Source organism: Macaca thibetana, chromosome 2, assembly GCF_024542745.1.
Source record: "Macaca thibetana thibetana isolate TM-01 chromosome 2, ASM2454274v1, whole genome shotgun sequence".
Classification (NCBI taxonomy): Eukaryota; Metazoa; Chordata; class Mammalia; order Primates; family Cercopithecidae; genus Macaca; species Macaca thibetana.
Genome location: NC_065579.1, coordinates 58,196,211 through 58,210,126, shown reverse-complemented (window position 1 = coordinate 58,210,126; position 13,916 = coordinate 58,196,211). Strand labels below are relative to the sequence as shown.

The following is a 13,916-nucleotide window of genomic DNA, read 5'->3' as shown; positions in this document are numbered from 1 at the left end:
GAAATACCTGGCCGAGCACGGTGGCTCACATCTGTAATCTCAGCACTTTGGGAGGCCGAGGCGGGCAGATCACCTGAGGTCAGGAGTTCGAGACCAGCCTGGCCAACATGGTGAAAGCCCATCTCTACTAAAAATGCAAAAAAATTAGCCACATGCAGTGGTGCATGCCTGTAGTCCCAGCTACTCGGGAAGCTGAGGCTGGAGAATCGCTTGAACCTGGGAGGCGGAGGTTGCAGTGAGACAAGATCGTGCCACTGCACTCCAGCCTGGGTGACAGAGTGAGACTCCATCTCAAAAAAAAAAAGAGAAAAAAAAAAAAAAAAAAAACCCAGGCTAGGTAATTTATAAAGAAAAGAGTTTTAATTGGCTCACATTCTACAGGCTGTACTGGAAGCATGGTGCCAGCATCTGCTTGGCTTCTGGGGAGGCTGGAGGGAGGTTTTACTCATGGTAGAAGGTAGAGTGGGAGGAAACAGGTCACATGGCTTGAGCTGGAGCAGGAGAGAGAGTGGAGTGGAGGGAGCCATATACTTTTAAAGAAACAGATCTCAGGAGAACTCATGCACTATTGCAAAGACAGCATCAAGCCTTGAGGGATCTATCCCCATGGTCCATACACCTCCCACCAGGGCCCACCTCCAACAAGGGATTATATTTCAACGTGAGATTTGGGTGGAACAAATATCCAAACCATACTATTGACCTCAAGCAAATCTCTCATTTTTTCCAGTTTTCCCCACAAAGGCCGTCCTGAGGGCAAATAAGATAATCATTATGAACATTTTTTGACCCCTTTTGTCCCTCTTAGAGCCATTAAGTATGTACGCTTTGAAAGCTGTGGTAAGTCACTCTCTCTTTCTTCCAAAGGCTTCACAAACTTCATGCGTAGTCCTGCCTGTGACATATTTAACCCATTGCACCATGAAGTGTACCAAGACATGGATCAGCCCCTCTGCAACTACTACATTGCTTCCTCTCACAATACATACCTGACCGGGGACCAGCTCCTTTCTCAGTCCAAAGTGGATATGTATGCACGGGTGCTGCAAGAGGGCTGTCGCTGCGTGGAAGGTATGTGCACTTTTTCTGAGCTCTGGTGTGTATGGGCGACCCTGTCCTTCAATCAGTCTGTTGAGTCAAGAATAAAGAATGGAGACCTGAAACACACTCTCACACTAATTAGTACTATTTTTGTGCTCATTGTAAAGTCAGTCTTAACTCATAATTCTCTCTGGCTCCTTATTGTTTAATTGGGAAAAAGAGTATGTGTTAGCAGTTGTGAAGCATACCGTTAGTTGCTGAGAAATTATGATGAAAATTAAAGTCTTCCTAGAAAGATATTTTTAATTATACAATTGCAAAAATCGTTCAGGAGAGCTCTTTGTTGGTTTTTTTTTTTTTACTTTTATTTTTATTTTTTGAGGTGGAGTTTCGCTCTGTTGCCAGGATGGAGTGCAGTGGCGGAATCTCGGCTCACTGCAATCTCCGCCTCCTGGGTTCATGTGATTCTCCTGCCTCAGCCTCCCAAGTAGCTGGGATTAGGGGCATGCCTCTACACCTGGCTAATTTTTTTTTGTATTTTTAGTAGAGACGGGATTTCACCATGTTGGCCAGGATGGCCTTGATCTCCTGACCTCATGATCCACCCGCCTCGGTCTCCCAAAGTGCTGGGATTACAGGCGTGAGCCACTGCGCCCGGCCAAGCTCTTTGTTTTTAAGATACTTCGTGGTCTATCAGTTAGCTAACACTTCTTGAACTTCTAGTGGGTTCCAGGTGGTGAGTATACAGAATTAAGTAAAATATGAATTCTGTCTTCAGGGAGTTCATGGTCTAGTAGAAGGGATGAACGTTTTTTAAAAAAATAATATAAAGCAGGCATGGTATTATACACCCATAGTTTTAGCTACCCGGGAGGCTGAGGTGGGAGGATTGCTTGGGACCAGGAGTTCAAAGCTGCAGTGTGCTATGATTGTGCCTGTAAATAGCTATTGCATTCCAATCTGAGCAACATAGTGAGACCCCACCTGTAAGAGAGAGAGAGAGAGAGAGAAACAATGTGAAAATTCCACCAGTTGATTGATATACAATAGTATAGAAGTGGTGGTATAGAGAATGAAGTGCGAGGTAAAATGTGATGAGAAATTAGTTAGGCTAGGAAGGGAGCTGGGGGTCAGCTGTAAAGGGTTTTGAGTGCTATGGTGAGGAATTTCAATTTCAGTTTTTGGTAATGAGGGGCCAGTGAAGGGTTTTAATATCTACAGTGATATGATCAGATTTGCAGTTTAGAAAGATTATTTGGACAACAGTGTGAAAGGATAATTTTAAAAGTTTTTTTTTTTTTTTTTGACATGTGTGTTTGTGGAGGGAGAAGGGAGGTGAAACTGGAGGCAGGAAGATGGTGGGAAGGCTATCACAGTGAATCCAAGGGAGGATTCCAAAATCTTGGACTAAGTGAGAAAGAGATGATGATAAGGATGCAGTATTAAAGAGGTAAACTTAGTGGAACCTGGTGAGAGAAAAGAATGAAAAGAATGAAGGGGAGAGCTAGAAGGTGGATGGTGCCACCCCATACTGTAGGGAATCTGAGAGGAAGAGCCTAAATGAGTCCAGTTTTCCATCTGCTGAATTTAGAGTGATTTTATAACATGTACGTGGACATCTTTATCAGTCACTTGGATAACAATGTCTGAACTTAATGAAGAGTCTGGGCAAGATAAGGATTCCAAAGTGCTGAACTTGGTATGTGGTAGTTAAAATCATGAAAGTGTACAAGATCACTTATAGAAAGAAGGGGAAAAGAGAAAGAGGCCTGAGGACTTCAGCGATCCAATGATTAGGAGTAGGAAGCGCAAGGGGAGCCAGCAAGGCCAGTGCAGAGAACAGGAGTACTTGCATCTAAAGGATGAAAGGGTTAGAAAGGAATGGCCAGAAATGCCACAGGGAACAGAAAAGTAAAATAAAACTAAGTATCCAATTTAGTTGCATTTGATAGCAGGGAATTGTTGGTGGCCTTTGCTATGTAGGTTGATGATACGTTAGTGGGCAGTTGGTTACCTGTTGTGGGTTGGTGACTGGGCATTTTTCTGTATCCAAATGCTTGATGATACAGGTTGTGGGGCGGTTTTGAGACTTGGAAGTGGGGTAAATAATATAGGTTTGTTTTCAGGTGGAATAAAGGGGACAAGAGATTTTTGAAAGGGCGTATGCCTGTTTTCTCAGAGAAGTAGGAGAGAGCATCATCCACTCAGTATAAAGTGAATGGAGGTTGGCCACAGGGCTTAAAATCAGCAAATTGTTAAAGAAGTTATCAGAGAATGCGAAAGGAATTGACAAGGTAAGTCAGGGAAGGCCAAGCTGATTTCAAAAACAGTCTTTACTGATTCAAAATCTGGATGCTTAGAATCCTTTCGATCCCATCCCCAACAGTACTCATCTGCTTAGAGAAGGAACGAAGACAGATTATGGAATTGATCCAAGTCTCGGGATTTCTAGGTCATATTAAATATCTTCAGGGTATTGGTGAGAGCTCTTATAAGTAACTGACAGGGGCTGCATGGTTCTAGGAAAGGAAGCGAAGTGGATAGGGGGCCATAAAATAAGATTAAGAGACTAGAAGACTCAAATAAATAGAAAAATGTGGAAAGTTATCATCACACTTAAAAAAAATGAGAACAGAGAGCTGTCATTGCAATGCGATTTAGTCACAGGTGACAATATCCAGATTGTGTCATGGGTGAGCATCATGGAAACAGAGTGAAGCAAGGGACTATTGGCCTTGAGGAGGTCAGTGCTAAGGGATTAAATAGATGGCTACATGGTGTTTTAACTTACAAAGGATGCAGACAGGAGCAGATTGGAGATTAAAAGCTATAAGCCAGACACTTAAGTATAAAAACAAGGTGGCCAGGCACAGTGGCTCATGCCTCTAATCCCAGCACTTTGGGAGGCTGAGGCAGGCAAATCACTTGAGATCAGGAGTTTGAGACCAGCTTGGCTAACATGGTGAAACCCCATCTCTACTAAAACTATAAGAATTAGCTAGGTGTGGTGGCATGTGCCTGTAGTCCTGGCCGCTCAGGAGGCTGAGGCAGGAGAATCACTTGAACCCAGGAGGTGGAGGTTGCAGTGAGCCGGGATCACGCCTTTGTACCCCAGCCTGGGCAACAGAGTGAGACTCCATCTCAAAAAAAAAAAAAAAAAAAAAAAAAAAAAAAAAAAGAAAAAGAATACTATAGAAAAGGTGATTGGAAGATGCCAGAAAGGTATAACTGGATAGAATAAGCTTCAAAGGAGGAGAGATTTTTTTAATGAATGTAGAAGAACAATCATTTAAAAGTAGCAGTAAAGGCATAGATAATGCCTTCTGGTTTATATTTAAATCTTCTGTGATTCATACAAAAGAGCATCCTTGGAGAAAGGAAGTAGTGTGCTCGAAGGTAAGGTGCTGCTTTGCCAGGGTAAGGAGGTTGAGGAGAATTCCAAAAGGAGTCTGAAGATAAAAGGGAGTTGGTTTATGGTTGAATGGAGACGCCATGAAGCACAAGGGAATTGTCTTTTCGTTTTGGTGGGGAATGTGCTGGGAGTCAGCAGTGGGATGACTGGTTGTCCTAGGCATGGTGGAAAGTGTAGGGCAATGAATAAAGCAGCAGGACAATGAGATAAGACTGCTTAACTGGAAGGGCCTTCCTTTGTCAGATAGTTTGTAGCTTGAATTTTCTGCTACAAAAGTGACAGCAATGTTATTAAGGTAAATCAACATACTTAAAAAATGGGCAGGTATTAAAAACTACCTGCATACAGAAACAATAGGACGACTACAAAGTGAATGCTCTGGAAATGTAGTCTTTCAACAGTATTTTTGCAATAGTTGCAGACAGTACATACCAGCAATAGTGATTAACAGTTGAGTAGCTCAAACAACTGAATAATGAAGATGCTATAAAATATTAACAGGAAGAAAATCCTTTCAAGCAATAAGAGGTCTCTAGGTGACATTCTGCTCTCAGCCCATTGTTTGCTCAGCACTCAACAAGTTTTCATGTCTGACATGCATAGAGATGCCCTGAGCACACAGCCTCATTGGTTTCACACTGATGGTTGCCTATCATTGCAAATGCAAGTATGGAAAATGACTTTTAGTGACTCCATGAAGGGATAGTCAACTCTAGACAATTTTACAACTTAGTTAATTCTGTCTCTTCTGCTCTATTTATTTTGCTTTTCAGTTCCTTCAGATACCTAGGCTTCTCTTTTTGATTTACCTGTCCAAAATCAGTATCCTACCCAAGCCTAACCATGTTTCTGTCATTAACTCCTTATACCGACTCAAAACTTCTAATCCTCCAGCTTTGTTTGGGGTATTAAGAAGGAAAGTTATCTGATTAAGATAATTCGTGATAAAGTACACATGAGTTTTAGTTGTCGCTTTTCCAATAGTCTTTTAATCCTAAAATGGGAGCTTTTGAAAACTGTGTGCAGTAGATGACGTTGAACAAGAGCCTTCTCTTGTACCTTCTTACTTCCTGTTTTCCAATCACTGCTGTAATACAAAGAAGCTACTTGGCTCTGTATGTCCAAAAGGTTACCTTCTCCAGATACTTGCACAAATGAGGCTATGCACAGCTGTGGTATAATTTTAAAGGATATGCAATTTTTTTATGTGCTCCGAAATATCTTCCTCACCAACTTGCATCAGTAAATTATTTCCCTAGTATTTGACTTAAAGTTCTTATTATTAGAATAATCTATAACTAGACAATAGAAATTGAACTACTATTTCTGGAATGTTTTTCTTGAGGAGAATAATTATATTTATCTCAGAGACTTGGTCAGCTTTTCATTTGACCTATTTCTTTGTATTTGTTTGTTCGTTTTGTTTTTGTGTGTTTGACCTATTTCTTATTGGAAATTGTGGTTGTCACTTTGGATTTGAATGTATTGTAGGAAGGAAAAGAGGACCTACTATGATTTTAGCACCTTTAGTGGACCAGGTCTTGGCTAAGTGTTTTCCATGCATTCTCATTTAATTCTTATACCGCCACCAAGAAAGAGGGAATAATCTCTTCTTAAGAGATTCAACTCAGAGTTAAATAAATGGCTTAAGTTCCCACAGTTAGGAAGCTTGGAAGCTGGGATTTGAACTCAGGTTGGTCTGACTCTCCAACTGCAGTGTTCTCCAGAAAGTCTGTGTGTTTTTGGAGGAGCAAGCGTTGAATGACATGACCAGCCCTAAGGAATTGAATGAGGCTGTCAGGTCACATAAGGATGGCCAGAGAAAGTGAGGAGCACAACATAGAGGGGAGGTTGGCATTAAAAGAAGGAATTTGCTTCATTCATGATTAGGCCTACCACCTAAATATTTAGATGTTCCTGAAGGCTTAGCATTTGGTGACATGATCTTTGTGGCCCTCCTAACAATTTCTGTCAGTCCTGTGATTTGAAGTCCTTAGTCTACATTTGAAGCTTGGGCATGGAGACATCAATTGTATGTATAGTAGTCTCCTCTTATCTGTGGTTTCACTTTCCATGGCTTCAGTTACCCATGGTCAGCACACCCTGAAAATATTAAATAGAAATTCCAAAGAGAAACAACATATACATTTTAAGTTGTGTACCATTCTAAGTAGTGTGATGAAATCTTACACTGTCATACTCTGTCCCTTCTTCACCACAAGAGGAAAGGTGATACAGTAAAATAAGATATCTTTAGAGAGAAACCACATTCACATAACTTTTATTGCAGTATAATTGCTCTCTTTTACTATTAGTTATTGTTAATCTCTTACTGACCTAATCTATAAACTAAACTTTATTATAGGTATGTATATATAGGAAAAAAACAAGAGAGTGTGTGTGTGTGTGTGTATATATATATATATATATAGAGGGTTTAGTACTCTGCAGTTTCAGGCATCTACTGGGAGCCTTAGAATTTATCTCCCGAGGATAAAGAGGTACTCTTGTATACCTAGTGGCATTTTATCTACCATGTGGCCAGATGAAGGTATTTTTTATTCTTAAACAGCTGCAGTTAGAATTTAAAGAACCCAATTTATAGAATGTAGCCAGTCATGGATTGGAAATTTCAGGTCCCACAGCTGTTTTCTGAAGCAGCTTTTGCCAAGTGTAGCACTTGAGAGATGGAGAAGAATGATTCTATACAGTGTTTTCACACTATTGTGACCTGCAGGCTCTCTCTACTTTCAAGCTTCTATTTTGGTAATGTTATGTTTTCCATCTCCATTAGTTCAGCTGCAATAATGTCCTCAGTCAGGATAGGTACATAGTGTCTTGAGGAAGAGCAATAAGTCTTTTTGGTGAGGTGCGCTTGTCAGCAATCAAATTGATAACATTTTTACATGGCCTTTTATTTGCTTGATTTTCAGCCTGAGTTGCTTAATAAATATGGATGTTCTGTCCAGGGGATTTTCATTCTCATTATGGGACTGTGTTGCATTGCTGCTGTAATCGGTTTATGACTTCTCCAGTTATCTCTGGGAGTGCTATCAGGGTGGAACGTCTTTAAGCTCCATTATGAAAAGCTGTCGTGTTAGCTATTTGGCCTTCAGAATGGCCAAATCGTTGTCGGAGTTGCTTTGCTTTTGGGGTTGTATAGTGTGTAACCTGATTGAAAAATGGGCCCTGGCTCTTTTATGAGCAGGGGAATTGGATAGAGGATTTCTACCTTGCCAACATTCCCATTTACAACATTAGCACTTACAGGAAACTTCACTGCCATTTGAACCTGGCCATGAAGGCCACATACAAAGATGCCGGTACCATTTGGGAATGTTGTTATCTTCATCTCACAGACAAGTGATGGAATTAGATATAAAAAGTGAACATTAGGACAACCTCCTGTCCTCAATTATGAATATTCTGCTTATGTTGTAAATACTAGCCAAAGACTGCCTTCTTTCATGACTGATACAGTTTTAGAAGCTATTTTTAATGTGGACATGGTAAGCAAGTCAGGCAAGGTATTGTTTTGTCGCCTTTGCATTCTTTTGGAAAAGCTATTAGTTCCCTTATGAAGAATCCTGTTATGCCCTTTCTTATCCAAGAAGGGACCACAAAACAGGGTAAAAATTGTTAAAATTATGTATTATTTGAAACATCTGTTAATTTTTTTCCACGATTATTTCCAGAGACAAATTAAAGACTGTCAAGTACATGGAAAAATACAGATGACACTTCTCTTGTGAGAAGATGTTGTTGATATATTTGACCTCATTTGCAGGCCCCAAGGAACAGTGGACATTGTCTGATAGTGTCGCAGAACCTTTGGTTTTCTTAACAGCATCTTATCCTTAAACATTGTTTTTAGCATTCCAGTGGTATAAACCATAAATGTTTTTTCTTCTTTAATTTTTTCTATTTTTTTCCCATAGGGATATTTGAACAGCCAATGTTTAGTGGCTTAATATAGATAGCTGTATTAGTCGGGGTTCTGCAGAGAAACAGAACCAGTAAGATATGTAGAGAAAGCAAGAGATTGAGATTCATTGGTTGATTTTTAAGGAATTGACTCTCATGCTTGTGGGTGTTGGCAAATCTGAAATCTGCAGAGCCGGCCAGCAGGCTGGAAACTTAGGTTAGACTTGATGTTGTAGTTTTGAGTATGGATTCCAAAGGGCAGGAGGATGGAACTCAGGCAGTTTCTGTGTTGCAGTGTTGAGAATTTATCCTTGAAGGGAAAGCTCAGTCTTTGCTCTTAAGGCCCTCAACTGACTGAGGCCCACTCACATTGTGGAGCATAATCTGCTTTACCCAAAGCCTACTGATTTAAATGTTAATCCTATTTTTAAAATGTCTTCACAGAACATATAGACTGGTGTTTGACCAAATAACTGAGCATCAAAACAAGCCTCATTGACATGAAAAATTAACCATTACAATCACATTATGATTATGGTGAACATTTTGAATGTTTTAGAAGAAAAACAGATATCATCTCCTGGGGTAATACACAAAGCACACATATAGGGGAAGGTGCTACTGAAACAGAGAACATATGTAGTTCAGAACTGTGTGGTCCTAATTAAATGCAGAGTTTCTTTTCTTTTCTTTCTTTTTTTTTTTTTTTGAGACGAAATTTCGCTCTTGTTGCCCAGGCTAGAGTGCAATGGCAGGAGCTCAACTCACGGCATCCTCCACCTCCTGGGTTCAAGCGATTCCCCTGCCTCAGCCTCCTGAGTAGCTGGGATTACAGGCACCTGCCACTACATCCAGCTAATTTTTTGTATTTTTAGTAGAGAAGGGGTATCACCATGTTGGCCAGGCTGGTCTCGAACTCTAAAGGCAGACTTTCAATCAGCATTCCATTATGCAAATTCAGCTTGCAGAAATGTTTATGTTTGACTCATATTGTAGTTTTAAAAATGGATTAATTGCCAGTATTTAAAAATTGGGAAAACACAGCAATAAAATCTAGACATTTTAGTTTCCTCAGAAGATCTGGCAACCAAGGTTCTTATTCCCACTTAGTAATGATTGACAGTAAGTAGTAGTTACCTCATTCAGGCACACATTTCCCATTGAGCTGCTGCACTTATTTATATTAACTGCTAGGCTCTTGGTGGTGTTTGAGAGGATGACCTCTTGCCGTAAGGAAGAGAGAGATCCTGTGGGCTAGTGAGGTTCTGTGGAGGATCCTAGTTTTGGCTTGATTAGGATTTAGATAAGCAAAATGAGAAGGGGATATGTCAGTTGACTTTAAAAGAAAAAAGCAAAGATGCATGGAGGTGGGACTGTATGTGAGAAAATTTGCCACCTAACCAGAAGAACAAGCCTGTGAGATTGGGTGTAGGAGAAGGTAAGACTGAATTATCAGACAGGAGCTAGCATGATAATTAAGGCAACATTGTCCTTTTAACAATTAAACTTCAAATTGTCTGTGCCTTAAAACAACTGAAGTTTATTTCTTGATTATGTGAAGTTCAAAATAGGTGTTCCTAGTGGGCAAATCTCTCAAGCAGTTTTGTCTTTTTCCATCTCGTGGCTGTGTCATCTTCACCGCTTCTGAAGTCACAGCAGAAGAGGAAAGAGGGTGAATGATTATGTAAGGCAGCAGGTTTCTGTCGAGCATACCTGAAAGTGGTGCACATACTTTCTGCTCACATTTCACTGGCCACATCCTCCTGCAAAGGAAGGCTAGGAAATAGAGTCCAGCTGTGTTCCCTCGGTAAAAGAAGAAACAGGGCTAGCGAATGACTAGCCAATCTCTAGCACAAGAGACAGGGGCATTGGAAGTAAGCAGGCAAGAGGTGCTGTATGATGTAAGATATTTATTAATCCGTTTAGCATATATTTACAGACTACTTTTCTGTGTTGAATGCTGTGCTATGCACCACGTAGACTTTTGAACAAAGGAGCAATGCGGTGAAAGTACTGTTTTGAGGAATTAGCCTGGGGGCAGAATATAAAAACAAGAGAAAGCAAATTCTTAGTCAGAGGGGGATGGTGAAAAACCTGCTATCTTTCTCCAGCTGAGAGCTAATGAGATTGTGTGGGTAAAGAGCAATATTAATAGTATCAATGACAATCATAGTTACTATGTGCCATGCAGTGTTACAAGCTACTTTATGTGTACTTAACTGTCACTCAAATTTATGACGTAAGTGCTATTACTCTCCTTTTCTAGACGGGGAAAGCAAGTCTTCAACTGATTAAGTCATTTGCCCAAATTCACATAAATCTTGGCAGGGCTCGAGGATTTAAACTTAGGAAGTCGATGTTGTTTTATAACTGCTGTAGTATTAGTGAAATGGAAATCAATCTAATGAAAACATTGTGAGCTTAAGTGAACAATAATGAAAACTATATTATTAATTTGAGAAGGACACTGTGACTTTCTAAAAGACCTTCATAACCTGAAGAAGAAGAAGAAGAAGTGAAATTGGATAAATGACCTTTCAAGAAATCTCCCTATTCTTGGGCACACTTGACTGGATTTAGTTAACTTCTAATGAGTTTTTGGTGAATTCTGAGCTGTTTAAGAATATGACATCTTTTTAACCCACTGAAAACCAAATCATTGTGTCTTGAGGAAAAGCAAGTCTTTGATTCTTTGTTCTGATAAATATGCCAGAACACCAATTTCTGTATCTGTGTCATGTCTTTGTCAGGATTGAAATGGGTATAATTTCAGATAATGGACTTAAAATAATATGTGTCTGGTATTTCCAGAAATATTAATAAACACCAGAGACTTTGGGTTGTTGATATAAAGTTCTGTTTTTGGCAGTTGACTGTTGGGATGGCCCGGATGGAGAGCCAGTAGTACATCATGGTTACACTCTCACTTCAAAAATTCTCTTCAGAGATGTTGTGGAGACCATCAACAAGCACGCCTTTGTGAAGAATGAGTAAGTACAGCAGCACCCGCGAGCTAAGCGGTAGCTTCCCACATGGAGCTGCCTGATGTAACGTAGCTACAAAACCACGATCTCTTCCTTGGACTCTACACTGCCCTCTACCAGCCTAGTTTTCTCCTTCCTTCTCAGCAAAACATCGTGAACAAATAATGCGGCCTTCGCATTTGTACTTTCTCATGCCGCATTGATGCCTTATCCCATTCTTTCTCAATATGCCTCCTTAAAGACGTTCTTGGAAACAGTGACCTCTAAATTTCTAAATCCAGGGTGTCAAGTGTCCATAAAATCTGGAAACATAGGTTACTAAGTACATAATTAGTGGGTTTTGGTCATGATGGATGTCTTATCTATACACTGAGGTGTCTGGAGTCCTTATGTTACTTGACCCTCTCCTATCATTTGACAAAGTTGAATATTTCCTTGTCTTTTCTGACTTCCATTATATCATTCTCCCCTCCATTGCTCTCATTGCTTCTCAATCTCTTTTTTTTTGTCCTGTGGTCTTCTATAAATCTATTTCCTTACTCCTTTAATGGTTAACTGTTTTCTAAGGTGTTGCCCTAGATCTACTTTCTGGAAATTTATTAAATTCTATGTCCAGAACTTTTCCCCTAAGTTCTAGACCCATGTCGAAAAATACTCAGTGAGGCCAGGTGCGGTGGCTCCTGTAGCACTTTGGGAGGCTGAGGAGGGTGGATCATGTGAGGCCAGGAGTTTTGAGATCAGCCTGGCCAACATGGCAAAGCCCTGTCTCAACTAAAAAAATACAAATATTAGGTGGATGTGGTGGTACACTTCTGTAATCCCAGCTACTCGGGAGGCTGAGGCATGAGATTTGCTTGAACCTGGAAGGCAGAGGTTGCAGTGAGCTGAGATTGCACCACTGCACTCCAACCTGGGTGACAGAGTGAGACTCCAACTCGGAAAAAGAAAAATAAAAATCCTAAGTGAATATTCATCTGAGTATCTCATAGCTGTGGGGAGCCACAACAGTGAGCAGAAGATAAGACTCCTGCCATTAAGGAGCTTACTCCCCAAGGGGAACTCAGCATCTCAGTCTGCCAAACCTCCTCTTGCTTCTTGCTCCATTTCCTCTTGTTGATAGTTAGGGGCAGCACTGGCTTCAGCCAGAAACTGGGAGTCATTCTAGACTCAACCAATTCTTGGCAATTCTACTTCCCAAGTTATCTTTTGACTCCATTGCCTCCTGTTCATTTTTATTTCCCCTTTGGTTCATCCTCCACACTGGTGGTATAGTTTTCTTTCTGAAATATGAGCATGGTGATTCAATTCTGGTCTTAAAGCCCATCAGAAGCTCTCTCAATGCACACGCATGTCTTCATGTCCCTTAAGGGCTGGCATCTCCCTTGTCTTCCACTATCATCTTCCACCATTATACCACAGAGATTTAGGATTCTGCCTTCAATGACTGTCTTTCAGCTTCCCCATTGAGCCCAGCTCTTTCCTAACTCCCCACTCTTATGTATGCTGTTCTGTCTGCCTGGAACATCGTTCCCTATTAGTCTATCTGATTAATTCTTGCTTATTCTACAAGGCCATTTAAGTGTTGTCCCTCTGACAACTTACTAATACCACCAGCTGATTTAAATCTTCTTTTTCTCCGTATTTTCTCTGTATTTAGCACCCTGCACATATTTCTGTCATATCACATAGCACCCTCTTGCAATTGGTTGGTTCCTTGCCTTCTTTTACATCTGTAAGACTGTGAACTCACTGAAAATATGAGCAATGTCTTATTATTTTGGATTCATTTTTGTTGCCTAGCAGGTACCTTCAGTATACCAGCTGTTCAAGAAAGGATTTTTGAATTAAAGGAAACAAATTAAAATTACAATTGTGTAAAATTAATTTCTTAGAAGTTAGTAGCCTTTAAATTTCCAATATTTGGTCTTCTCATTAATTAAACATGAGGTTAAAAATGCTTTTCCAATGAGACACACTTGCTGCATAGCAGATTTAGTTTATGATGCCTCCCATGTGGAAGAATCTTGAGTACTGCATTCTAATGGGTCTTCACAACCCTGATTTCTACAGGTCCTAGCCAAGTGAGTGAAGTAATTTTTTCTTCGTTTCCCAATGTATGAAGTAGAGTGTTGAGGAGGCCTGCCACCTATGTATCTTGGAAGATCCTCTGGTGATTTGACAATTTACTTCAAGTTTGGGAACCCTTAGAAGAAAAGCGCTTCAAATTAAAACAGTTAATAAGCTTGTTTAGTACATTTTAAAAGTTCAGCCTTTTCCTCTCCTTTCTTAATTTTGGTTGCATCTTTCTATCAGGGTTTCTCAACCGTGGCACTATTGACATTGTGTACTGATAATTTTTTTTTTTTTTTTTTTGTTTTTTGTTTTTTGGTAGAGAGCTGTCCTGTGCAATGTAGGGTGGAAAGCAGCATCCTCAGTTTCTACTCACTATGTGCCAGTAGCACCCCTGATGTGTGACCACCAAAAATGTCTCCAGATATTGACAAGTGTCTCCTGTGTTGGGGGAATAATTGCCTCATTCCCTGATGAGAAGCACA

At 40.3% G+C, this 13,916-nt stretch overlaps 2 protein-coding genes across 3 annotated transcripts in view; one reads left to right on the top strand and one right to left on the bottom strand.

The window, feature by feature from the left end:
* GMPS (guanine monophosphate synthase) overlaps positions 1-13,916 on the bottom strand; it is a 792,617-nt gene that overhangs the window by 389,723 nt on the left and 388,978 nt on the right. The gene's annotated exons all lie outside the window — the stretch shown is intronic.
* Positions 1-13,916, top strand: part of PLCH1 (phospholipase C eta 1) — a 254,167-nt gene that overhangs the window by 179,848 nt on the left and 60,403 nt on the right. For both annotated transcript variants that reach the window (XM_050778230.1, XM_050778229.1), the window contains 2 exons: positions 868-1,071; positions 11,247-11,367. In XM_050778230.1, the coding sequence (XP_050634187.1) occupies positions 868-1,071; positions 11,247-11,367 (325 nt within the window). The remainder of the gene's footprint in view (positions 1-867; positions 1,072-11,246; positions 11,368-13,916) is intronic.